Raw genomic sequence first — 27156 nt, forward strand, 5'->3', positions numbered from 1 at the left:
CTTCCCCACTGCCTCTCCTTCCCCACTGTCTCTCCTCTCCTTCCCCACTGCCTCTCTCTCTCCCTTCCCCACTGCCTCTCTCTCTCTCCCTTCCCCACTGCCTCTCTCTCTCTCCCTTCCCCACTGCCTCTCTCTCTCCCTTCCCCACTGCCTCTCTCTCCCTTCCCCACTGCCTCTCTCTCTCTCCCTTCCCCACTGCCTCTCTCTCTCTCCCTTCCCCACTGCTCTCTCTCTCCCTTCCCCACTGCCTCTCTCTCTCCCTTCCCCACTGCCTCTCTCTCTCTCCTTCCCCACTGCCTCTCTCTCTCTCCCTTCCCCACTGCCTCTCTCTGTCTCCCTTCCCCACTGCCTCTCTCTCTCTCTCCCTTCCCCACTGCTCTGCTCTCTCCCTTCCCCACTGCCTCTCTCTCTCTCCCTTCCCCACTGCCTCTCTCTCTCTCCCTTCCCCACTGCCTCTCTCTCTCCCTTCCCCACTGCCTCTCTGTCTCCCTTCCCCTGCCTCTCTCTCTCTCCTTCCCACTGCCTCTCTCTCTCCCTTCCCCCTGCCTCTCTCTGTCTCCCTTCCCCACTGCCTCTCTCTCTGTCCCTTCCCCACTGCCTCTCTCTCTCCCTTCCCCACTGCCTCTCTCTCTCTCCCTTCCCCACTGCCTCTCTCTCTCTCTCCCTCCCCCCCTGCCTCTCTCTCTCTCCCTCCCCCTCTCTCTCTCTCTCTCTCTCCCTCCCCCTCTGCCTCTCTCTCTCCCTTCCCCACTGCCTCTCTCTCTCTGTCTCCCTTCCCCACTGCCTCTCTCTCTCTCTCCCTTCCCCACTGCCTCTCTCTCTCCCTTCCCCACTGCCTCTCTCTCTCCCTTCCCCACTGCCTCTCTCTCTCTCCCTTCCCCACTGCCTCTCTCTCTCTCCCCCTCCCCCACTGCCTCTCTCTCTGTCTCCCTTCCCCACTGCCTCTCTCTCTCTCCCTTCCCCACTGCCTCTCTCTCTCCCTTCCCCACTGCCTCTCTCTCTCTCCCTTCCCCACTGCCTCTCTCTCTGTCTCCCTTCCCCACTGCCTCTCTCTCCCTTCCCCACTGCCTCTCTCTCTCTCCCTTCCCCACTGCCTCTCTCTCTCTCCCTTCCCCACTGCCTCTCTCTGTCTCCCTTCCCCACTGCCTCTCTCTCTCTCCCTTCCCCACTGCCTCTCTCTCTCTCCCTTCCCCACTGCCTCTCTCTCTGTCTCCCTTCCCCACTGCCTCTCTCTCTCTCTCCTTCCCCACTGCCTCTCTCTCTCCCTTCCCCACTGCCTCTCTCTCTCTCCCTTCCCCACTGCCTCTCTCTCTCCTTCCCCCCCCCCTGCCTCTCTCTCTCTCCCTCCCCCACTGCCTCTCTCTCTCCCTTCCCCACTGCCTCTCTCTCTCCCCTTCCCCACTGCCTCTCTCTGTCTCCCTTCCCCACTGCCTCTCTCTCTCTCCCTTCCCCACTGCCTCTCTCTCTCTCCCTTCCCCACTGCCTCTCTCTCTCTCTCCCTTCCCCACTGCCTCTCTCTCTCTCCCTTCCCCACTGCCTCTCTCTGTCTCCCTTCCCCACTGCCTCTCTCTCTCCCTTCCCCACTGCCTCTCTCTCTCTCCCTTCCCCACTGCCTCTCTCTCTCTCTCCCTTCCCCACTGCCTCTCTGTCTCCCTTCCCCACTGCCTCTCTCTCTCTCCCTTCCCACTGCCTCTCTCTCTCCCTTCCCCACTGCTCTCTCTCTCCCTTCTGCCTCTCTCTCCCTTCCCCACTGCCCTCCCCCTCTCTCTCTCCCTTCCTTGCCTCTCCTCTCTCCCTTCCCCACCTCCTTCTCCCCTTCCCTCTCTCTCTCTCCCTTCCCCACTGCCTCTCTCTCTCTCTCCCTTCCCCACTGCCTCTCTCTCTCTCCCCTCTCTTCCCCTCTCTCTCTCTCTCTCTCTCCCTTCCCCACTGCCTCTCTCTCTCTCCCTTCCCCACTGCCTCTCTCTCTCTCCCTTCCCCACTGCCTCTCTCTCTCTCCCTTCCCCACTGCCTCTCTCTCTCCCTTCCCCACTGCCTCTCTCTCTCTCTCCCTTCCCCACTGCCTCTCTCTCTCCCTTCCCCACTGCCTCTCTCTCTCCCTTCCCCACTGCCTCTCTCTCTCTCCCTTCCCCACTGCTCTCTCTCTCTCTCCCTTCCCCACTGCCTCTCTCTCTCCCTTCCCCTGCCTCTCTGTCTCCCTTCCCCACTGCCTCTCTCTCTCCCTTCCCCACTGCCTCTCTCTCTCCCTTCTCCACTGCCTCTCTCTCTCCCTTCCCCACTGCCTCTCTCTCTCCCTTCCCCACTGCCTCTCTCTCTCCCTTCCCCACTGCCTCTCTCTCTCTCCCTTCCCCACTGCCTCTCTCTCTCTCCCTTCCCCACTGCCTCTCTCTCTCCCTTCCCACTGCCTCTCTCTCTCTCCCTTCTCTCTCTCCCTTCCCCACTGCCTCTCTCTCTCCCTTCCCCACTCTCTCTCTCTCCCTTCCCTGCCTCTCTCTGTCTCCCTTCCCCACTGCCTCTCTCTCTCCCTTCTCTCTCTCTCCTTCCCCACTGCCTCTCTCTCTCTCTCCCTTCCCCACTGCTCTCTCTGTCTCCCTTCCCCACTGCCTCTCTCTCTCCCTTCCCACTGCCTCTCTGTCTCCCTTCCCCACTGCTCTCTCTCTCCCTCCCCACTGCCTCTCTCTCCCTTCCTCTCTCTCTCTCCCTTCCCCACTGCCTCTCTCTCTCTCCCTTCCCACTGCCTCTCTCTCTCTCCCTTCCCCACTGCCTGCCTCTCTCTGTCTCCCTTCCCCACTGCCTCTCTCTCTCCCTTCCCCACTGCCTCCCTCTCTCTCTCTCCCTTCCCCACTGCCTCCTCTCTCTCCCTTCCCCACTGCCCCTCTGCCTTTGCTCTCTCTCTCTCCCTTCCCCACTGCCTCTCTCTCTCCCTTCCCACTGCCTCTCTCTCTCTTCCTTCTCCCCTGCCTCTGCCTCTCTCTCCCTTCCCCCACTGCCTCTCTCTCTCCCTTCCCCACTGCCTCTCTCTCTCCCTTCCCCACTGCCTCTCTCTCTCTCCCTTCCCCACTGCCTCTCTCTCTCTCCCTTCCCCACTGCCTCTCTCTCTCTCCCTTCCCCACTGCCTCTCTCTCTCCCTTCCCCACTGCCTCTCTCTCTCCCTTCCCCACTGCCTCTCTCTCTCTCCCTTCCCCACTGCCTCTCTCTCTCCCTTCCCCACTGCCTCTCTCTCTCTCCCTTCCCCACTGTCTCTCCCTTCCCCACTGCCTCTCTCTCTCCCTTCCCCACTGCCTCTCTCTCTCTCCCTTCCCACTGCCTCTCTCTCTCCCTTCCCCACTGCCTCTCTCTCCCTTCTGTCTCTCTCTCCTTCCCAGTAACTGCCTCTCTCTCTCCCTTCCCCACTCTGTCTCTCTCCCTTCCCACTGCCTCTGTCTGTCTCCCTTCCCCACTGCCTCTCTCTCTCTTCTCCTCTCTGTCTTCCCCACTGTGCTCTCTCTCTGTCTCCTTCCCCACTGCCTCTCTCTGTCTCCCTTCCCCACTGCCTCTCTCTGTCCTTCCCCACTGCCTCCCTCTGTCTCTCTGTGTCCTTCCCCACTGCCTGGTTACTGTGTTTGTGTCTGTCTCTGCCTCTCTGAGGTTCTCCCTTGGTTACTGTGTTTGTGTCTCTCTGTGTGAGGTTCCCTGTGTGGTTCTGTCTGTCTGTCTCTGTCCTTCCCCACTGCCTGTGGTTATGTGTGTTTGTGTCTGTCTCTGTCTGTCTGTGAGGTTCCCCACTGCCTCTCTCTGTGTCTCCTTCCCCACTGCCTGTGTGAGGTTACAGTAAGTGTGGTTACTCTCTGTCTCCCTTCCCCACTGTGTGGTTCTCTGTCCCTCTCTCTCTCTCTGAGGTTACCCACTGCCCCTCTCTCCCTTCTCTGTGTGTCTGTTCAGTCCTTGGTTACTGCCTGTGTCTGTCTCCCTTGAGGTTCCACTGTGTGGTTATGTCTCCCTTGTCTGTCTCTGTGTGTGAGGTTCCCCAGTGTGGTTATGTGTGTTTGTGTCCCCACTGCTGTGTCTCTCTGTGTCTGAGGTTCCCCACTGTTATGTGTGTTTCTCCCTTCCCCACTGCCTCTCTCTGTTCTCCCTTGGTTATGTGTGTTTGTGTCTGTCTCTCTGTCTGTGAGGTTCCCCACTGCCTATGTGTGTTTGTCTCTCTCCCTTCCCCACTGCCTGGTTATGTGTGTTTGTCTCTGTCTCTCCTTCCCACTGTCTCTGTGTCTCCCTTCCCCAGTGTGGTTATGTGTGCCTCTGTCTCTGTGTGTGTGAGGTTACAGTAGTGTGGTTACTGTCTGTCTGTCTCTGTGTCCCTGAGGTTACTGTGTGGTTTGTGTCTGTCTCTGTCTGTCTCTGTGTGTGTGAGGTTACAGTAAGTGTGGTTATGTGTGTTTGTGTCTGTCTCTGTGTGTGTGAGGTTACAGTAAGTGTGGTTATGTGTGTTTGTGTCTCTCTCTGTGTGTGAGGTTACAGTGTGTGGTTATGTGTCCTTGTGTCTGTCTGTCTCCCTTGTGAGGTTACAGTAAGTGTGGTTATGTGTTTGTGTCTGTCTCTGTGTCCCCACTGTGAGGTTACAGTAAGTGTGGTTATGTTGTTGTGTGTGTCTGTCTCTGTGTGTGAGGTTACAGTAAGTGTGGTTATGTGTGTTTGTGTCTGTCTCTGTGTGTGTGTGAGGTTACAGTAAGTGTGGTTATGTGTGTTTGTGTCTGTCTCTGTGTGTGTGAGGTTACAGTAAGTGTGGTTATGTGTGTTTGTGTCTGTCTCTGTGTGTGTGTGAGGTTACAGTAAGTGTGGTTATGTGTGTTTGTGTCTGTCTCTGTGTGTGTGTGAGGTTACAGTAAGTGTGGTTATGTGTGTTTGTGTCTGTCTGTGTGTGTGTGTGAGGTTACAGTAAGTGTGGTTATGTGTGTTTGTGTCTGTCTCTGTGTGTGTGGTTTAGTGTGGTTATGTGTGTTTGTGTCTGTCTCTGTGTGTGTGAGGTTACAGTAAGTGTGGTTATGTGTGTTTGCCTGTCTGTCTCTGTACTGCCTGTGTGTGTGAGGTTACAGTAAGTGTGGTTATGTGTGTTTGTGTCTGTCTCTGTGTGTGTGAGGTTACAGTAAGTGTGGTTATGTGTGTTTGTGTCTGTCTCTGTGTGTGTGTGAGGTTACAGTAAGTGTGGTTTATGTGTGTTTGTTCTGTCCTGTGTGTGTGAGGTTACAGTGTCTGGTTATGTGTGTTGTGTCTGTGTTTGTGTCTGTCTCTGTGTGTGTGAGGTTACAGTAAGTGTGGTTATGTGTGTTTGTGTCTGTCTCTGTGTGTGTGAGGTTACAGTAAGTGTGGTTATGTGTGTTTGTGTCTGTCTCTGTGTGTGTGAGGTTACAGTAAGTGTGGTTATGTGTGTTTGTGTCTGTCTCTGTGTGTGTGAGGTTACAGTGTCTGTCTCTGTGTGTGTGAGGTTACAGTCTCTGTGTGTTTGTGTCTGTCTCTGTGTGTGTGAGGTTACAGTAAGTGTGGTTATGTGTGTTTGTGTCTGTCTCTGTGTGTGTGAGGTTACAGTAGTGTGGTTATGTGTGTTTGTGTCTGTCTCTGTGGTTTTGTGTCTGTCTCTGCCTGTGTGTGTGAGGTTACAGTAAGTGTGGTTATGTGTGTTTGTGTCTGTCTCTCTGTGTGTGTGAGGTTACAGTAAGTGTGGTTATGTGTGTTTGTGTCTGTCTCTGTGTGTGTGAGGTTACAGTAATGTGTGTTTGTGTTATGTGTGTTTGGGGTTCACTGCTCTGTGTGTGTGAGGTTACAGTTGTGGTTATGTGTGTTTTGTGTCTGCCTGGTTATGTGTGTTTGTGTCTGTCTCTGTGTGTGTGTGAGGTTACAGTAAGTGTGGTTATGTGTGTTTGTGTCTGTGTGTGAGGTTACAGTAAGTGTGGTTTGTGTCTGTCTCTGCCTGTGTGTGTGAGGTTACAGTAAGTGTGGTTATGTGTGTTTGTGTCTGTCTCTGTTGTGTCTGTCTCTGTGTGTGTCTGAGGTTACAGTAAGTGTGGTTATGTGTGTTTGTGTCTGTCTCTGTGTGTGTGAGGTTACAGTAAGTGTGGTTATGTGTGTTTGTGTCTGTCTCTGTGTGTGTGAGGTTACAGTAAGTGTGGTTATGTGTGTTTGTGTCTGTCTCTGTGTGTGTGTGAGGTTACAGTAAGTGTGGTTATGTGTGTTTGTGTCTGTCTCTGTGTGTGAGGTTACAGTAAGTGTGGTTATGTGTGTTTGTGTCTGTCTCTGCCTGTGTGAGGTTAGGTTATGTGTGTTTGCTGTGTGTGTTATGTGTGGTTATGTGTGTTTCTGTCTCTGTGTGTGTGTGAGGTTACAGTAAGTGTGGTTATGTGTGTTTGTGTCTGTCCCAGTAAGTGTGGTTATGTGTTTGTGTCTGTCTCTGTGTGTGTGTGAGGTTACAGTAAGTGTGGTTATGTGTGTTTGTGTCTGTCTCTGTGTTGTGAGGTTACAGTAAGTGTGGTTATGTGTGTTTGTGTCTGTCTCTGTGTGTGTGAGGTTACAGTAAGTGTGGTTATGTGTGTTTGTGTCTTCCCTGTGTGTGTGTGAGGGTTACTGTGTTTCTGTCTCTCTCCCTTGTGAGGTTACAGTAAGTGTGGTTATGTGTGTTTCCCTGTCTGTCTCTGCTGTGTGAGGTTCTGGTTATGTGTGTTCCCAACTGCTCTCTAAGTGTCCTTCCCCATTGCCTGTGTGTTTTGTCTGTCTCTGTGTGTCTGAGGTTACAGTAAGTGTGGTTATGTGTGTTTGTGTCTGTCTCTGTGTGTGTGAGGTTACTGCCTAAGTGTGGGTGTGTGTGGTTTGTGTCTGTCTGTCTCTGTGTGTGTGTGAGGTTACCCCAGTGTGGTTATCTCCCTTTGTGTCTGTCTCTGTGTGTGTGAGGTTACAGTGTGTGGTTATGTGTGTTTGTGTCTGTCTCTGTGTCTGAGGTTACAGTAAGTGTGGTTATGTTTGTGTCTGTCCTTGTCTGTTCTCTGGTTATCCCTTGTGTCTGGTTACAGTAAGTGTGGTTATGTGTGGTTCCTCCACTGTGGTTATGTCTGTTTGTCCCTGTCTCTGTGTGTCTGAGGTTACAGTAAGTGTGGTTATGTGTGTTTGTGTCTGTCTCTTGTGTGTGAGGTTACAGTCCCCAGTGTGGTTATGTGTGTCCCTTGTGTTTGTCTCTGTGTGTGTGTGAGGTTACAGTAAGTGTGGTTATGTGTGTTTGTGTCTGTCTCTGTGTGTGTGTGAGGTTCAGTAAGTGTGGTTATGTGTGTTTGTGTCCCACAGTAAGTGTGGTTATGTGTGTTTGTGCTGTATGTGTGGTTACTAAGTGTGGTTATGTCTGTTTGTTCTGTCTCTGTGTGTGTGTGAGGTTACAGTGTGTGGTTATGTGTCTCCCTGTGTCTGTCTGTGTGTGTGAGGTTACAGTGTGTGGTTATGTGTGTTTGTGTCTGTCTCTGTGTGTGTGAGGTTACCCCAGTGTGGTTATGTGTGTTTGTGTCTGTCTCTGTGTGTGTGAGGTTACCCCAGTGTGGTTATGTGTGTTTGTGTCTGTCTCTGTGTGTGTGAGGTTACAGTAAGTGTGGTTATGTGTGTTTGTGTCTGTCTCTGTGTGTGAGGTTACAGTAAGTGTGGTTATGTGTGTTTGTGTCTGTCTCTCCCTTCCCAGTAAGTGTGGTTATGTGTGTTTGTGTCTGTCTCTGTGTGTGTGAGGTTACAGTAAGTGTGGTTACTGTCTGTCTCTGTGTTGTGAGGTTACAGTTGGTTATGTGTGTTTGTGTCTGTCTCTGTGTGTGTGAGGTTACAGTAAAGTGTGGTTATGTGTGTTTGTGTCCTGTGTGTGTGAGGTTACAGTAAGTGTGGTTATGTGTGTTTGTGTCTGTCTCTGTCCCTGTCCCCACTGGGTTATTGTGTTTTGTCTGTCTCTGTGTGGTTAGGTTACCCCAGTGTGGTTATCTGTGTTTGTGTCTGTCTCTGTGTGTGTGAGGTTCCCCACTGGTTATGTGTGTTTGTGTCTGTCTCTGCCTGTGTGCCTTCCCTTGGTTATGTGTGTTTGTGTCTGTCTCTGTCCCTTGGGGTTACAGTAAGTGTGGTTATGTGTGTTTGTGTCTGTCCTCTGTGTCTCCCTTCAGTAAGTGTGGTTATGTGTGTTTGTTCCCCTCTGTGTGTGTGTGAGGTTACAGTAAGTGTGGTTATGTGTGTTTGTTCCCCACTGTGTCTCTGAGGTTCAGTGTTGGTTAACTGTGTCTCTCTCTCCTTGTGAGGTTACAGTAAGTGTGGTTATGTGTGTTTGTGTCTGTCTCTCCAGTTCCCCACTGTGTTTGTCTCTGTCTCCCTTGAGGTTACAGTGTGTGGTTATGTGTGTTTCTGTCTTCCCACTGCCTGAGGTTACAGTCTCTCCCTTCCCCACTGTGTCTGTCTCTTCTCTGTCTCCCTTGGTTATGTGTGTTTGTGTCTCTCTCCCTTCTCTGCTATGTGTTTCTGTCTCCCTTCCCCTCTGTGTCTCTGTCTCCCTTGTGGTTATGTCTCCCTTCCCCACTGCCTCCTCTCTCCCTCTGCCTCTCTGTGTCTCCCTTCCCCACTGCCTGCTCTCTCTCTCTGTCTCCCTTCCCCACTGCCTCTGTCTCTCCTGTCTCTGTCTGTCTTTCCCCCTGCCTCTGGTTATGTCTCCCTTCCCCACTGTCTCTCTCTGTCTCCCTTACCCACTGCCTGTGTCTGTCTCTCTGTCTCCCTTGTGTTTCTCTCTCTCCCTTGAGGTTACTGCCTGTGGTTCTGTGTCTCCCTTTGTGTCCTCCCTCCCCACTGCCTCTCTGTGTCTCCCTTCCCAGTAGTGTGGTTACTGCCTGTCTGTCTGTCTCTGTCTCCCTTCCCCACTGCCTCTGTTCTGTCTCCCTTCCCCACTGTTCTCTGTGTCCCTTCCCCACTGCCTCTCTCCCTTCCCCACTGCTGTCTCTCTGTCTCCCTTGTTACTGTGTTTGTGTCTGTCTCTGTTGTGTGAGGTTCCCTTCCCCACTGCCTCTCCCTTCTGTCTCTCCTTCCCCACTGCCTGTCTCTGTCTCCCTTCCCCACTGCCTCTCTCTGTTTCCCTTCCCCAGTCCCTGGTTATGTGTGTTTGTGTCTCTCTGTCTCTGTGAGGTTACCCCACTGTTATGTGTGTTTGTGTCTGTCTCTGTCTGTCCCTTCAGTAAGTGTGGTTCTGTGTTTGTTCTGCCTCTCTCTCTGTGGTTCCCCACTGCCTCTTTTGTGTCTGTCTCTGTCTCCCTTCCCCACTGCCTGGTTCTGTCCCTTCCCTTGTGTGTTACAGTAAGTGTGGTTATGTGTGTTTGTGTCTGTCTCCACCTGAGGTTACTGTTATGTCTCTCCCTTCCCCACTGCCTCTCTGTCTTACTTCCCCACTGGTTACTCCCTTTGTGTCTGTCCTGTGTGTGTGAGGTTACAGTGTGGTTATGTGTGTTTGTGTTTGTCTCTGTGTGTGTGAGGTTACAGTAAGTGTGGTTATGTGTGTTTGTGTCTGTCTCTGTGTGTGTGTGAGGTTACAGTAAGTGTGGTTATGTGTGTTTGTGTCTGTCTCTGTGTGTGTGTGAGGTTACAGTAAGTGTGGTTATGTGTGTTTGTGTCTGTCTCTGTGTGTGTGAGGTTACAGTTATGTGTGTTTGTGTGTGGTTATGTGTGTTTGTGTGTTTGTCTGTCTCTGTGTGTGTGAGGTTACAGTAAGTGTGGTTATGTGTGTTTGTGTCTGTCTCTGTGTGTGTGTGAGGTTACAGTAAGTGTGGTTATGTGTGTTTGTGTCTGTCTCTGTGTGTGTGAGGTTACAGTAAGTGTGGTTATGTGTGTTTGTGTCTGTCTCTGTGTGTGTGAGGTTACAGTAAGTGTGGTTATGTGTGTTTGTGTCTGTCTCTGTGTGTGTGTGAGGTTACAGTAAGTGTGGTTATGTGTGTTTGTGTCTGTCTCTGTGTGTGTGAGGTTATGTGTGGTTTGTGTTTGTGTCTGTCTCTGTGTGTGTGTGAGGTTACAGTAAGTGTGGTTATGTGTGTTTGTGTCTGTCTCTGTGTGTGTGTGAGGTTACAGTAAGTGTGGTTATGTGTGTTTGTGTCTGTCTCTGTGTGTGTGTGAGGTTACAGTAAGTGTGGTTATGTGTGTTTGTGTCTGTCTCTGTGTGTGTGTGAGGTTACAGTAAGTGTGGTTATGTGTGTTTGTGTCTGTCTCTGTGTGTGTGAGGTTACAGTAAGTGTGGTTATGTGTGTTTGTGTCTGTCTCTGTGTGTGTGTGAGGTTACAGTAAGTGTGGTTATGTGTGTTTGTGTCTGTCTCTGTGTGTGTGTGAGGTTACAGTAAGTGTGGTTATGTGTGTTTGTGTCCGTCTGTGTGTGTGTGAGGTTACAGTAAGTGTGGTTATGTGTGTTTGTGTCTGTCTCTGTGTGTGTGTGAGGTTACAGTAAGTGTGGTTATGTGTGTTTGTGTCTGTCTCTGTGTGTGTGTGAGGTTACAGTAAGTGTGGTTATGTGTGTTTGTGTCTGTCTCTGTGTGTGTGTGAGGTTACAGTAAGTGTGGTTATGTGTGTTTGTGTCTGTCTCTGTGTGTGTGTGAGGTTACAGTAAGTGTGGTTATGTGTGTTTGTGTCTGTCTCTGTGTGTGTGAGGTTACAGTAAGTGTGGTTATGTGTGTTTGTGTCTGTCTCTGTGTGTGTGTGAGGTTACAGTAAGTGTGGTTATGTGTGTTTGTGTCTGTCTCTGTGTGTGTGAGGTTACAGTAAGTGTGGTTATGTGTGTTTGTGTCTGTCTGTGTGTGTGAGGTTACAGTAAGTGTGGTTATGTGTGTTTGTGTCTGTCTCTGTGTGTGTGAGGTTACAGTAAGTGTGGTTATGTGTGTTTGTGTCTGTCTCTGTGTGTGTGAGGTTACAGTAAGTGTGGTTATGTGTGTTTGTGTCTGTCTCTGTGTGTGTGTGAGGTTACAGTAAGTGTGGTTATGTGTGTTTGTGTCTGTCTGTGTGTGTGTGTGAGGTTACAGTAAGTGTGGTTATGTGTGTTTGTGTCTGTCTCTGTGTGTGTGTGAGGTTACAGTAAGTGTGGTTATGTGTGTTTGTGTCTGTCTCTGTGTGTGTGTGAGGTTACAGTAAGTGTGGTTATGTGTGTTTGTGTCTGTCTCTGTGTGTGTGTGAGGTTACAGTAAGTGTGGTTATGTGTGTTTGTGTCTGTCTCTGTGTGTGTGTGAGGTTACAGTAAGTGTGGTTATGTGTGTTTGTGTCTGTCTCTGTGTGTGTGTGAGGTTACAGTAAGTGTGGTTATGTGTGTTTGTGTCTGTCTGTGTGTGTGTGAGGTTACAGTAAGTGTGGTTATGTGTGTTTGTGTCTGTCTCTGTGTGTGTGAGGTTACAGTAAGTGTGGTTATGTGTGTTTGTGTCTGTCTCTGTGTGTGTGAGGTTACAGTAAGTGTGGTTATGTGTGTTTGTGTCTGTCTCTGTGTGTGTGAGGTTACAGTAAGTGTGGTTATGTGTGTTTGTGTCTGTCTCTGTGTGTGTGAGGTTACAGTAAGTGTGGTTATGTGTGTTTGTGTCTGTCTCTGTGTGTGTGAGGTTACAGTAAGTGTGGTTATGTGTGTTTGTGTCTGTCTCTGTGTGTGTGAGGTTACAGTAAGTGTGGTTATGTGTGTTTGTGTCTCTGTCTGTGTGTGTGAGGTTACAGTAAGTGTGGTTATGTGTGTTTGTGTCTGTCTCTGTGTGTGTGTGAGGTTACAGTAAGTGTGGTTATGTGTGTTTGTGTCTGTCTCTGTGTGTGTGTGAGGTTACAGTAAGTGTGGTTATGTGTGTTTGTGTCTGTCTCTGTGTGTGTGAGGTTACAGTAAGTGTGGTTATGTGTGTTTGTGTCTGTCTCTGTGTGTGTGAGGTTACAGTAAGTGTGGTTATGTGTGTTTGTGTCTGTCTCTGTGTGTGTGTGAGGTTACAGTAAGTGTGGTTATGTGTGTTTGTGTCTGTCTCTGTGTGTGTGAGGTTACAGTAAGTGTGGTTATGTGTGTTTGTGTCTGTGAGGTTCTGTGTGTGTGAGGTGAGGTTACAGTAAGTGTGGTTATGTGTGTTTGTGTCTGTCTCTGTGTGTGTGTGAGGTTACAGTAAGTGTGGTTATGTGTGTTTGTGTCTGTCTGTGTGTGTGTGAGGTTACAGTAAGTGTGGTTATGTGTGTTTGTGTCTGTCTCTGTGTGTGTGAGGTTACAGTAAGTGTGGTTATGTGTGTTTGTGTCTGTCTCTGTGTGTGTGAGGTTACAGTAAGTGTGGTTATGTGTGTTTGTGTCTGTCTGTGTGTGTGTGAGGTTACAGTAAGTGTGGTTATGTGTGTTTGTGTCTGTCTGTCTGTGTGTGTGTGAGGTTACAGTAAGTGTGGTTATGTGTGTTTGTGTCTGTCTCTGTGTGTGTGTGAGGTTACAGTAAGTGTGGTTATGTGTGTTTGTGTCTGTCTCTGTGTGTGTGAGGTTACAGTAAGTGTGGTTATGTGTGTTTGTGTCTCTGTGTGTGTGTGTGAGGTTACAGTAAGTGTGGTTATGTGTGTTTGTGTCTGTCTGTGTGTGTGTGAGGTTACAGTAAGTGTGGTTATGTGTGTTTGTGTCTGTCTGTGTGTGTGTGAGGTTACAGTAAGTGTGGTTATGTGTGTTTGTGTCTGTCTGTGTGTGAGGTTACAGTAAGTGTGGTTATGTGTGTTTGTGTCTGTCTGTGTGTGTGTGAGGTTACAGTAAGTGTGGTTATGTGTGTTTGTGTCTGTCTGTATGTGTGTGTGAGGTTACAGTAAGTGTGTGGTTATGTGTGTTTGTGTCTGTCTGTATGTGTGTGTGAGGTTACAGTAAGTGTGGTTACGTGTGTTTGTGTCTGTCTGTATGTGTGTGAGGTTACAGTAAGTGTGGTTATGTGTGTTTGTGTCTGTCTGTATGTGTGTGTGAGGTTACAGTAAGTGTGGTTATGTGTGTTTGTGTCTGTCTGTCTGTATGTGTGTGAGGTTACAGTAAGTGTGGTTATGTGTGTTTGTGTCTGTCTGTATGTGTGTGAGGTTACAGTAAGTGTGGTTATGTGTGTTTGTGTCTGTCTGTATGTGTGTGAGGTTACAGTAAGTGTGGTTATGTGTGTTTGTGTCTGTCTGTATGTGTGTGAGGTTACAGTAAGTGTGGTTATGTGTGTTTGTGTCTATCTGTGTGTGTGAGGTTACAGTAAGTGTGTGGTTACGTGTGTGTGTTTGTCTGTGAGTGTGTGAGGTTACAGTAAGTGTGATTGTGTGTGTTTGTCTGTGAGTCTGTGTTCGATAGGGAACCCAGATTGTCTCTGTTTAACGTGAAAGGCTATGGGATGTCTAGACTGAGACCTTGGACAGCTGCGCTTAGACTGGGTCGTTACTAGCTGGCACAGCCACAAGGCCCTGCCTTTTTCTAAAAAGCATCTTCTTAAAATCTGATTTTAAACCTAACCCTAACCTTAATCACACTGCTAACCTTATGCCTAACACTAACCTTAAATTAAAGCAAGAATGGTTTTCATTTTGTTTTCATGAATTTTACAGATAAGGCCAATTCATACTTTGTGGCTGTGGTAACTAGTGACAACCGTCAGACTTGGAAGAAGTCACACTGACATCTGGTAGAAAGAGAGGGAGTACAGTCAGTACTACAGTCTGTGTGTGTGTGTGTGTGTGTGTGTGTGTGTGTGGTCATTTCAGTAGTTTCAGTGTGTACAATAGGTCTACTATGTGTTCTGTACATGTGTGTATTACAGAGTTAACTTCTTCGATATAGGGGGCGCTCTTTTAATTTTTGGATAAAAAAACGTTCCCGTTTTAAACAAGATATTTTGTCACGAAAAGATGCTCGACTATGCATATAATTGACAGCTTTGGAAAGAAAACACTGATGTTTCCAAAACTGCAAAGATATTATCTGTGAGTGCCACAGAACTGATGCTACAGGCGAAACCAAGATGAAATTTCAAACAGGAAATGCCCCAGATTCTGAAGGTGCTGTGTTCCAATGTCTCCTTATATGGCTGTGAATGCGCCAGGGAATGAGCTTACACTTTCTGTCGTTTCCCCAAGGTGTCTGCAGCATTGTGACGTATTTGTAGGCATATCATTGGAAGATTGACCATTTTACACTACATCTACCAGGTGCTCGCTTGGTGTCCTCCGTCACAATTATTGCGCAATCTCCAGCTGCGTGTATTTTTCCATTTGCTTCCGAGGAGAAACCCAACTGCCACAAATGATTTATCATCAAAGAGATATGTGAAAACACCTTGAGGATTGATTCTAAACAACGTTTGCCATGTTTCTGTCAATATTATGGAGTTAATTTGGAAAAAAAGTTTGGTGTTGTAATGACTGAATTTTCTGTTTTTTTTTCTTAGCCAAACGTGATGAACAAAACGGAGCGATTTCTCCTACACAAATAATATTTTTGGAAAAACTGAACATTTGCTATCTAACTGAGAGTCTCCTCATTGAAAACATCCGAAGTTCTTCAAAGGTAAATTATTTTATTTGAATGCTTTTCTTGTTTTTTTAAAAATGAGGCCTGCTGAATGCTAGGCTTAATGCTATGCTAGGCTATCAATACTCTTACACAAATGCTTGTGTAGCTATGGTTGAAAAGCATATTTTGACAATCTGAGATGACAGTGTTGTTAACAAAAGGCTAAGCTTGTGAGTGAATATATTTATTTCATTTCATTTGCGATTTTCATGAATAGTTAACGTTGCGTTATGGTAATGAGCTTGAGGCTATGATTACGCTCCCGGATACGGGATTGCTCGACGCTAGAGGTTAACACATTATACATTATGTTCACAAACCTTGCTGAATAACTGTCTCTCCCGCAATGTGCATGACAGGGAACATGGCATCAAATATGTCACTATGAGAAAGAGAGAGAGAGAGAGAGAGAGAGAGAGAGAGAGAGAGAGAGAGAGAGAGAGAGAGAGAGAGAGAGAGAGAGAGAGAGAGAGAGAGAGAGAGAGAGAGAGAGAGAGAGAGAGAGAGAGAGAGAGAGAGAGAGAGACAGAGAGAGAGAGAGAGAGAGAGAGAGAGAGAGAGAGAGAGAGAGAGAGAGAGAGAGAGAGAGAGAGAGAGAGAGAGAGAGAGAGAGAGACAGAGAGAGAGAGAGACAGAGACAGAGAGACAGAGAGAGAGAGAGAGAGAGAGAGAGAGAGAGAGAGAGAGAGAGAGAGAGAGAGAGAGAGAGAGAGAGAGAGAGAGAGAGAGAGAGAAAACAATGGTTAGTATTGCCATTTGTCCGTCACACACACCCCTCAACATAGAAGTGTTTTCCACCAGTGATGTGTGACATTGGAGAAAGAGCAGCCTTCAACACAGCCGTTAGTGCTCTCATCTCAGTCCTTTATGAAGGGGATCAGGCTGCAAACAAACACGGCAGCCACACACACACACACACACACACACACACACACACACACACACACACACACACACACACACACACACACACACACACACACACACACACACACACACACACACACACACACACACACACACACACACAGCCCAGAGAACTCTGCATGACCCGGACACACACACAACACCTCAGCCCCAGCCCAAACACTTCCAACACACACCTGGACAAGCAAACCGCTAACCCTTCATCGCCAACACCATCATCATCATCACCACATCAGCTCCCACAATCCATCTGGAACTCTGTCATCAACACTGCAGCGTCCAACACACATCCTGAGTCCACCACATACAGTAAGAACAGGAATGCAGTCACTCAGACATGCAAATGATTATTTTTGAAATAGTGTAGCTGCCTACCACCCAGACACAACTGTAATGTTGACAGGTGGAGGGGGCAGAGAGAGGATCATACTGTACAACTCAACCCTCCTCCACCTCCTCACCCCCCAGTGGTCTGTCCTGTTGAGGACCACCAACCCTCCTCCACCTCCTCACCCCCAGTGGTCTGTCCTGTTGAGGACCACCAACCCTCCTCCACCTCCTCCCTCCACCTCCTCACCCCCAGTGGTCTGTCCTGTTGAGGACACCAACCCTCCTCCACCTCCTCCCCCTCCACCTCCTCACCCCCCAGTGGTCTGTCCTGTTGAGGACCACCAACCCTCCTCCCCCTCCACCTCCTCACCCCCCAGTGGTCTGTCCTGTTGAGGACCACCAACCCTCCTCCACCTCCTCTCCCTCCACCTCCTCACCCCCAGTGGTCTGTCCTGTTGAGGACCACCAACCCTCCTCCACCTCCTCCCCTCCACCTCCTCACCCCCAGTGGTCTGTCCTGTTGAGGACCACCAACCCTCCTCCACCTCCTCCCCTCCACCTCCTCACCCCCAGTGGTCTGTCCTGTTGAGGACCACCAACCCTCCTCCACCTCCTCCCCTCCACCTCCTCACCCCCCAGTGGTCTGTCCTGTTGAGGACCACCAACCCTCCTCCACCTCCTCCTCCACCTCCTCACCCCCCAGTGGTCTGTCCTGTTGAGGACCACCAACCCTCCTCCACCTCCTCACCCCCCAGTGGTCTGTCCTGTTGAGGACCACCAACCCTCCTCCACCCTCCTCCACCTCCTCACCCCCAGTGGTCTGTCCTGTTGAGGACCACCAACCCTCCTCTCCCTCCTCACCCCCAGTGGTCTGTCCTGTTGAGGACCACCAACCCTCCTCCACCTCCTCACCCCCCAGTGGTCTGTCCTGTTGAGGACCACCAACCCTCCTCCACCTCCTCCCCTCCACCTCCTCACCCCCCAGTGGTCTGTCCTGTTGAGGACCACCAACCCCCTCCACCTCCTGAGGACCACCAACCCTCCACCTCCTCACCCCCAGTGGTCTGTCCTGTTGAGGACCACCAAGCCTCCTCCACCTCCCCCCTCCACCTCCTCACCCCCCAGTGGTCTGTCCTGTTGAGGACCACCAACCCTCCTCCACCTCCTCCCCCTCCATCTCCTCACCCCCCAGTGGTCTGTCCTGTTGAGGACACCAACCCTCCTCCACCTCCTCACCCCCAGTGGTCTGTCCTGTTGAGGACCACCAACCCTCCTCCACCTCCTCACCCCCCAGTGGTCTGTCCTGTTGAGGACCACCAACCCTCCTCCCCTCCTCACCCCCCAGTGGTCTGTCCTGTTGAGGACACCAACCCTCCTCCCCCCTCCACCTCCTCACCCCCCAGTGGTCTGTCCTGTTGAGGACACCAACCCTCCTTCACCTCCACCTCCTCACCTCCCAGTGGCCTGTCCTGTTGAAGACACCAACCCTCCTCCACCTCCTCCACCTCCTCACCCTCCAGTGGTCTGTCCTGTTGAGGACCACCAGCCCTCCTCCACCTCCTCCACCTCCACCTCCTCACCCCCCAGTGGTCTGTCCTGTTGAGGACCACCAACCCTCCTCCACCTCCTCACCCCCCAGTGGTCTGTCCTGTTGAGGACCACCAACCCTCCTCCACCTCCTCACCCTCCACCTCCTCACCTCCCAGTGGCCTGTCCTGTTGAAGACACCAACCCTCCTCCACCTCCTCCACCTCCTCACCCTCCAGTGGTCTGTCCTGTTGAGGACCACCAACCCTCCTCCACCTCCTCAACCTCCACCTCCTCACCCCCCAGTGGTCTGTCCTGTTGAGGACCACCAACCCTCCTCCACCTCCTCACCCCCAGTGGTCTGTCCTGTTGAGGACCACCAACCCTCCTCCACCTCCTCCCCCTCCACCTCCTCACCCCCAGTGGTCTGTCCTGTTGAGGACCACCAACCCTCCTCCACCTCCTCCCCCTCCTCCACCTCCTCACCCCCAGTGGTCTGTCCTGTTGAGGACCACCAGCCCTCCTCCACCTCCTCACCCTCCACCTCCCAGTGGCCTGTCCTGTTTAGGACCACCAACCCTCCTCCACCTCCTCACCCTCCACCTCCTCACCCTCCAGTGGTCTGTCCTGTTTAGGGCCCCCAGTCCTCCTCCACCTCCTCACCCTCCACCTCCCACCAGTGGTCTGTCCTGTTTAGGTCCCCCAGTCCTCCTCCACCCCCACCTTCACCTCCACCCAGTGGTATGTCCTGGCCTGTGTCACTACCAAGTCAATACCCCTCTGTTGAGAGCCCTGTTGTGGGATAGGCCTAATAGGTCTGCGTGGGTGTTGTGGCTTGTTCTGCTTGTTGTGCACCACGCCATCAAAGGAGCAGCTGAAACTACTGACTGTCTAAAAGAGTGGCTGAACAAAACTAAAAAACCTGTTTGTTGCAGCTGGTACATTTTAACAGTGTATGTGTGTGTGTGTCTGTGTTCAGAGCCACATGAGGAAACTGAGGCGTGACTCTGCAGCACCAGCCTGGTATCATAGACTAGACGTAACATAGTAAACGTAAAAGTAGTATGATATGTTACGTTTGGTATGGTTATATAAGACAGAAGGTTACTCCTTTACACTCATGGGAATTGGCCTATATGCATAGGGATTAATTGAAATGTTTCTTAAAGAAGAGAAATGAAAAGCATATGCTATGCATAATCATGGTAGGAATCAAAAGGGAACTGTTCTGAGATTATGGGAAAATGATTAGACCTGAGGTCTAAGGCACTGCATCTCTAGAGGCATCACTACAGACCCTGCAGTGCTAGAGACATCACTACAGACCCTGGTTCGATTCCAGGCTGTATCACAATGATTGGGAGTCCCATTAGGAGGCCAGTTTAGGGTTTGGCCGGGGTAGGCCATCATTGTAAATAAGAATTTGTTCTTAACTGACATGCCTAGTTAAATAAAGGTTAAATAAAAATAAATAAAGATAAAAGGTGAGGACACAACAGTTGACCTGACAAGACTGAATACAAACATTACGCTGTTGTGTTGATTTCATGAGCATTTTACATTTACTGTACTTTTCAACACATTTTTTTGACAATGAAATGTGAAAATACTCTGGATACTGTACATTCATTAACATGATACAAATACTCCTGGAAAATGTGGAGTAGGTGCAACATAAGACAAACAAATGACAAGGGTTTGAGTGAGAGGACTAACTGGTGTCTCCAAGTGGACAAGGGTTTGAGTGAGAGGACTAACTGGTGTCTCCAAGTGGACAAGGGTTTGAGTGAGAGGACTAACTGGTGTCTCCAAGTGGACAAGGGTTTGAGTGAGAGGACTAACTGGTGTCTCCAAGTGGACAAGGGTTTGAGTGAGAGGACTAACTGGTGTCTCCAAGTGGACAAGGGTTTGAGTGAGAGGACTAACTGGTGTCTCCAAGTGGACAAGGGTTTGAGTGAGAGGACTAACTGGTGTCTCCAAGTGGACAAGGGTTTGAGTGAGAGGACTAACTGGTGTCTCCAAGTGGACAAGGGTTTGAGTGAGAGGACTAACTGGTGTCTCCAAGTGGACAAGGGTTTGAGTGAGAGGACTAACTGGTGTCTCCAAGTGGACAAGGGTTTGAGTGAGAGGACTAACTGGTGTCTCCAAGTGGACAAGGGTTTGAGTGAGAGGACTAACTGGTGTCTCCAAGTGGACAAGGGTTAGTGGTTAGAGCATTGGGCCAGTAACCGAAACGTTGCTAGATCTGACTGACTTGCCTAGTTAAATAAAAGTTAATTAGCAACTTTGCAACTACTTATAACTTTTAGCTACTTTGCAACTATTTAGCATGTTAGCTAACCTTTCCCCTAACCCTAACCTTAACCCTTTAACCTAACTCCTAAGCCTTAACCTTAACCCTAACCTTTACCCCTAGCCCAGCTAACGTTAGCCACCTAGACACCTAGCTAACATTAGCCCCCAAAAATTGGAATTCATAAAAAAATCATACCTATTGCAAATTTGTAACATATTTTATGAATTGCAATTCGTAATATATCATACAAAATAATGATGGACATCCACAAATAAATGCGTGCTATATAAAACGTAACATAAATTGATAGATAGATTTACATTTACTATATTACGTCCACTCATGAGTCCAGGTTGGCAACACACTCAATGGGTCGTTTAAATGCATTGTGTTGGTTAGTTCTGCAGCACAATAAATAGGTTGTTTAAATGCATGGTGATGGTTCATTTCGTAGATAAAAGCTAGTGGGATGGGCAGGGACAGGAAAATATCCATCCCTCCCTATCTTTTTATCTTACTCTCGCCCTTTCCCTCACCCTGTATTTGCCTCCCTCCCTTGGGCATATGTATCTATTTAATCAGCTGCATACCATCAGTCTAATATTAAATATATAATACATATATAATAACAATAACAAAGAAGCTGGATATCAAAGATACAGAGCCACAGGTGGTGGTGGAGGTGAGGGTAGAGGTGGGGGTAGAGGTGAGGGTAGAGGTGGTGGTGGAGGTGAGGGTAGAGGAGAGGGTAGAGGTGGTGGTGGAGGTGAGGGTAGGGTAGGGGTAGAGGTGGTGGTGGAGGTGAGGGTAGAGGTGGGGGTAGAGGAGAGGGTAGAGGTGGGGGTAGAGGTGGTGGTGGAGGTGAGGGTAGAGGTGGGGGTAGAGGAGAGGGTAGAGGTGGGGGTAGAGGTGGTGGTGGAGGTGAGGGTAGAGGTGGGGGTAGAGGAGAGGGTAGAGGTGGGGGTAGAGGTGGTGGTGGAGGTGAGGGTAGGGTAGGGGTATAGGGTATCTATTTAATCAGAGGTGGTGGTGGAGGTGAGGGTAGGGTGGGGGTATATAGGTGAGGGTAGAGGTAACAAAGGAGCTGTGATATCAAAGGTACAGGGTAGAGGTGGTGGTGGAGGTGAGGGTAGAGGTGGGGGTAGAGGAGAGGGTAGAGGTGGGGGTAGAGGTGAGGGTAGGGTAGGGGTAGAGGTGGTGGTGGAGGTGGGGGTAGAGGTGAGGGTAGAGGAGAGGGTAGAGGTGGGGGTAGAGGTGAGGGTAGGGTAGGGGTAGAGGTGGTGGTGGAGGTGAGGGTAGGGGTGGTGGAGGTGGTGGTAGAGGTGGGGGTAGAGGTGAGGGTAGAGGTGGTGGTAGAGGTGGGGGTAGAGGTGAGGGTAGAGGTGGGGGTAGAGGTGGTGGTGGAGGTGAGGGTAGGGGTGGTGGAGGTGGTGGTAGAGGTGGTGGTAGAGGTGAGGGTAGAGGTGGGGGTAGAGGTGGTGGTGGAGGTGAGGGTGGGGGTGGTGGAGGTGGTGGTAGAGGTGGGGGTAGAGGTGAGGGTAGAGGTGGGGGTAGAGGTGGTGGTGGAGGTGAGGGTAGGGGTGGTGGAGGTGGTGGTGGAGGTGAGGGTAGGGTAGGGGTGGTGGAGGTGGTGGTAGAGGTGGGGGTAGAGGTGGTGGTGGAGGTGAGGGTAGGGTAGGGGTGGTGGAGGTGGTGGTAGAGGTGGGGGTAGAGGTGGTGGTGGAGGTGAGGGTAGGGTAGGGGTGGTGGAGGTGGTGGTAGAGGTGGGGGTAGTGGTGGTGGTCGAGGTGAGGGTAGGGTAGGGGTGGTGGAGGTGGTGGTAGAGGTGGTGGTGGAGGTGAGGGTAGGGTAGGGGTGGTGGAGGTGGTGGTAGAGGTGGGGGTAGAGGTGGTGGTGGAGGTGAGGGTATGGGTGGTGGAGGTGGTGGTAGAGGTGGTGGTAGAGGTGGGGGTAGAGGTGGTGGTGGTGGTGGTAGAGGTGGTGGAGGTGGTGGTAGAGGTGGGGGTAGAGGTGGTGGTGGAGGTGAGGGTAGGGGTGGTGGTGGAGGTGAGGGTAGGGGTGATGGTAGAGGTGGTGGAGTTGGGGGTAGAGGTGGTGGTGGAGGTGGAGGTGAGGGTAGGGGTGGTGGAGGTGGTGGTAGAGGTGGTGGGGAGGTGGAGGTGGTAGGGTGGAGGGAGGTGGTGGGAGGTGGGGGTAGAGGTGGTGGTGGTGGAGGTGGGGGTGGTGGAGGTGGTGGTGGAGGTGAGGGGTAGAGGGGTGGTGGTGGTGGTAGAGGTGGGGGTAGAGGTGGTGGTGGAGGTGAGGGTAGGGGTGGTGGAGGTGGGGGTAGAGGTGGTGGTAGAGGTGGGGGTAGAGGTGGTGGTGGAGGTGAGGGGTGGTGGAGGTGGTGGTAGAGGTGGGGGCAGAGGTGGTGGTGGAGGTGGAGGTGAGGGTAGGGGTGGAAGAGGTAGAGGTGGTAGAGGTAGATGTGGTAGAGGTGGTGGGGGTGGTAGAGGTGAGGGTGGAATGACTCCCTAGGTATTTGATGATGTGATGATGGTGTATAAAAGTTGTGTTGAGAAGGTGGATTTGGCCAGCTGGTGGCTCTGTGATCTCCAGCTGGCTGGCCACTGACACACACTCACACTCACACACACACACACACACACACACACACACACACACACACACACACACACACACACACACACACACACACACACACACACACACACACACACACACACACACACACACACACACACACAAACCTGCTAACATATCAAAAACAAGAAGATATTTGTGTGTATGTGTACATGATACACCCATCATCCCACCTATACATACGCAAGCACATAAAAACAACACACACCATCCCGCACACTCTACTCCACGGCACGCCACAGTGCACCTGAGAGCTACAAGCCATTTAGTAGTGATTAGTCACAACAACATCTGCAACAACACAGCCAACAGCTGATCCCAAATCTGTGGCCATCTCACATACAACATGGGGCTTGTTTATGAAGACTTTCCAACAGCTGATCCTAGATCAGAGTTCTAGAGGACGAGGACTCAGTCCCTTGACCGGGGGATGTCTGGTAGGGGTGTATCTCAATAGTCTAAAGTGGCATCCTCTCCTCGTCTCTTTACTACGTACTATGTGACAGAACAAGACAGGATGGGAAAGCTGTCATTCCTTTGACTATTCAGGTCAGTGCAGATGAAGGAAAGGAGACAAGGAGACAAAGCTACTTCAGTCTATTGAGATGGACCTTCTTTCAATCAGCAGCCCCACTGGAAACAAGGAAGCTAAACACTCTGGGACATGCAGTACTTCAGCATGTACCTTCTAGGTGTATTATGACCTATCCAGTGTCACATGTAACACCTGGTCGTTGTGTGTGTGTGAGACTCAGAGAGCAGCCACGATGATGTCAGCCAATGGAATGTGCCAAATGAATGTTCCGGGACCAGACGTTGGACTTTGGTCTGCAATGTTGGGTTGAAGGCCTAGTGTTCTGTTTAGGAGAGACAGCACCTGTCAGAATACAATGTAGCCCAGGTGGACTCCGCCCCCTCGGCCGGGAGCAGACGGTTAAAATAAATCATGTTTTTGTACCCCGGCCAACCCCGGCCAACACTGGGCCAATCATCCAGGATGTGATGCAACCTGGATTCGAACCAGGGACTACAGTGACACCTCATGCACTGAGATGGAGTGCCTTAGACTGCTGCGACACTCAGGAGCCCTAATGCCCACGATGTTACCATGACGACAGGATCAAAGGGACTCTATGTTCCCCTAACGCCTCCTTTAATTCCCTTGCTTCCTCCCTCCATATCTCTCTCTGTGTAATAGTCTCTATCCCTCCCTCCATTCCTCTATGTCTGTCTCTCTCCATGTCCCCTCTCTCTACCGGTCTTCCTCCCTCCATATCTCTCTCTGTGTAATAGTCTCTATCCCTCCCTCCATTCCTCTGTCTGTCTGTCTCTCTCCATGTCCACTCTCTCTACCGGTCTTCCTCCCTCCATATCTCTCTCCATGTCCCCTCTCTCTACCGGACTTTCTCCCTCCCTCTCTCTTTTCTATCGGACTTCCTCTGTCTGTCTCTCTACTCTTTTTCTATGTCTCCTATCTCTGTGTCTTTGCCTCTTCTACCCTCCTTCTGACCCCCCCTTTTCTGTACTCTCTCAATCTATCACCTTTCTTCTTAAGATTGAGTGATTGATCTTAGCGTGTCCTTTCACCTCCCTGTAGCCCAGTAACCTTGGGGGAGAACGCCGCAGAGCGCCTCACAACAATGGCTGCCCTGTTCTGACAGAGAGAGGCAGAGAGAGAGAGAGACCGAATCTATCGCCCAAACACTAGGGGCCAGGAAGTTCACCTGCAACCTGGGGAGGGAGGGATGGAGGGAGAAAAGAGCAGAGAGGAATGGAGGGATAGGTGGTGGTCTATGGAGACAAAGCTCCTGTCACAGACAGATAGGGGGGAGGATGAGGAAGAGTCGCCCCTGGAGGTAAAGTCTCTTATCTGGCTGACATAACTCTGACTTCACTGCAGGGCTAGGCAGGCTCCCACCCACCTCTACTCTCTAGGGCCGGAGTGCTGTACATGCATCTATTCTACAACACACTGTCTGTCTTCACAACACACACACACACACCATAAATCACACATACCTGTCCAGGACAATACACAATACAGTGTGTGTGTGTACAACAATGTAGATGGTGCATGAAGTAGGTGATAGGAAGTTAAAGCAGATAGTTAACTCAGAGCAGTCATTGGTTGACTGACTGGCATCTAGCAGTAGATCAACTAGACTACAAGGGAACTGATAAGACGTGATGATGATGGTATATGGCTTCATGTATTACGTTTACACAGTACAATGAGTTCATACAGGAAGGTGTGTTAAGGGTTTAATCAATGCAGAAAGGCCTGTTATCAGCCCTCGTACCAGTCCCCAGTGTGATCAATGAGCAGAGAGTGGATGAGACTACTCCCTCTATCACAGCCACAATATCTACCTGTCACCAGCTAGAGTGGAGGGGAGGTGTGTAAGCGATACATGCCTCTCTCACACACACACACACACACACACACACACACACACACACACACACACACACACACACACACACACACACACACACACACACACACACACACACACACACACACAGTGTTTCAACATCAACTCATTCTCTGATTTATCGTTAGATCTCTTCATCTCTAGCTGAGAACAGTTCTGCAGGGGAAATAGAGATTCCACTAGAGTAGATTCCACTAGAGTAGATTCCACTAGAGTAGATTCCACTAAACTAGATTCCACTAGAGTAGATTCCACTAGACTAGATTCCACTAGAGTAGATTCCACTAGTCGATTCCACTAGAGTAGATTCCACTAGACTAGATTCCACTAGAGTAGATTCCACTAGAGTCGATTCCACTAGAGTAGATTCCACTAGAGTAGATTCCACTAGACTAGATTCCACTAAACTAGATTCCACTAGAGTAGATTCCACTAGACTAGATTCCACTAGAGTAGATTCCACTAGTCGATTCCACTAGAGTAGATTCCTCTAGAGTAGATTCCTCTAGAGTAGATTTCACTAGAGTAGATTTCACTCGACTAGATTCCACTAGAGTAGATTCCACTTGAGTAGATTCCACTAGACTAGATTCCACTAGACTAGATTCCACTTGACTAGATTCCACTAGAGTATATTCCACTAGACTAGATTCCACTAGACTAGATTCCACTAGAGTAGATTCCACTAGAGTAGATTCCACAAGACTAAATTCCACTAGAGTAGATTCCACTAGACTAGATTCCAGTAGAGTAGATTCCAGTAGAGTAGATTTCAGTAGAGTAGATTCCACTAGACTAAATTCCACTAGAGTAGATTCCACTAGAGTAGATTCCACTAGACTAGATTCCACTAGAGTAGATTCCAATAGAGTAGATTCCACTAGACTAGATTCCACTAGAGTAGATTCCACTAGACTAGATTCCACTAGACTAGATTCCACTAGAGTAGATTCCACTAGACTAGATTCCACTAGAGTAGATTCCACTAGACTAGATTCCACTAGAGTAGATTCCACTAGATTAGATTCCACTAGACTCGATTCCACTAGACTAGATTCCACTAGAGTAGATTCCACTAGACTAGATTCCACTAGACTAGATTCCACTAGAGTAGATTCCACTAGAGTAGATTCCACAAGACTAAATTCCACTAGAGTAGATTCCACTAGACTAGATTCCACTAGAGTAGACTACATTAGACTAGATTCCACTAGAGTAGATTCCACTAGACTAGATTCCACTAGACTAAATTCCACTAGAGTAGACTCCACGAGACTAGATTCCACTAGAGTAGATTCCACTAGACTAGATTCCACTAGACTAGATTCCACTAGACTCGATTCCACTAGACTAGATTCCACTAGAGTAGATTCCACTAGACTAGATTCCACTAGAGTAGATTCCACTAGACTAGATTCCACTAGAGTAGATTCCACTAGACTAGATTCCACTAGAGTAGATTCCACTAGACTAGATTCCACTAGACTAGATTCCACTAGAGTAGATTCCACTAGAGTAGATTCCACTAGACTAAATTCCACTAGACTAGATTCCACTAGACTAGATTCCACTAGAGTAGATTCCAGTAGAGTAGATTTCAGTAGAGTAGATTCCACTAGACTAAATTCCACTAGAGTAGATTGCACTAGACTCGATTCCACTTAACTAAATTCCACTAGCGTAGATTCCACTAGAGTAGATTCCAGGAGAGTAGATTCCACTAGAGTAGATTCCACTAGACTAGATTCCTCTAGAGTAGATTCCACTAGAGTAGATTCCACTGGAGTAGATTCCTCTAGAGTAGATTCCACTAGACTAGATCCCACTAGACTAGATTCCTCTAGAGTAGATTCCACTAGAGTAGATTCCAATAGAGTAGATTCCACTAGACTAGATTCCTCTAGAGTAGATTCCACTAGAGTAGATTCCAATAGAGTAGATTCCACTAGGCTAGATTCCTCTAGAGTAGATTCCACTAGAGTAGATTCCTCTAGAGTAGATTCCACTCTCCTCATTGATTTCAATCTCATATTGTCCTACTTGACTAGTTGGGTGACTAATGCCCTGTCATATCTCACTGAAATCCCCAGACAATGTCTATAAGTGTCTACAGCATGATGTGATAATCATCATGGGATACACTCCCAGTCTGACAGAACGCTGCCAATCCCCATCCTCTGATGGACTGATTGACTGCAGAAGGAAAAACACTGTTTGTGATGAAACAACTCTCTTTTGTCCTTTGTTTTTCATACCATCATTCTCCTCTTCCTCTGTCCTTTCCCTTCTGTTTGTTTTAACACACACACACACACACACACACACACACACACACACACACACACACACACACACACACACACACACACACACACACACACACACACACACACACACACACACACACACACACACACACACACACACACACACACACACACACACTGCCACATCAGTGCTATATCGGCGCGTGCCTTTCTTCT

General features: G+C 49.6%; 1 protein-coding gene across 1 annotated transcript in view; it reads right to left on the bottom strand.

Annotated features, from left to right (window-relative positions):
- Nucleotides 1-27156, bottom strand: part of LOC127930119 (cAMP-dependent protein kinase type I-beta regulatory subunit-like) — a gene marked incomplete at its 5' end in the record, with an annotated part of 160991 nt that overhangs the window by 93937 nt on the left and 39898 nt on the right. The window contains one exon of the mRNA XM_052519511.1: nucleotides 14836-14897. Within this exon, the coding sequence (XP_052375471.1) occupies nucleotides 14836-14897 (62 nt within the window). The remainder of the gene's footprint in view (nucleotides 1-14835; nucleotides 14898-27156) is intronic.

The sequence above is a fragment of the Oncorhynchus keta genome, chromosome 5 (assembly GCF_023373465.1).
Source record: "Oncorhynchus keta strain PuntledgeMale-10-30-2019 chromosome 5, Oket_V2, whole genome shotgun sequence".
NCBI classification, from domain to species: domain Eukaryota; kingdom Metazoa; phylum Chordata; class Actinopteri; order Salmoniformes; family Salmonidae; genus Oncorhynchus; species Oncorhynchus keta.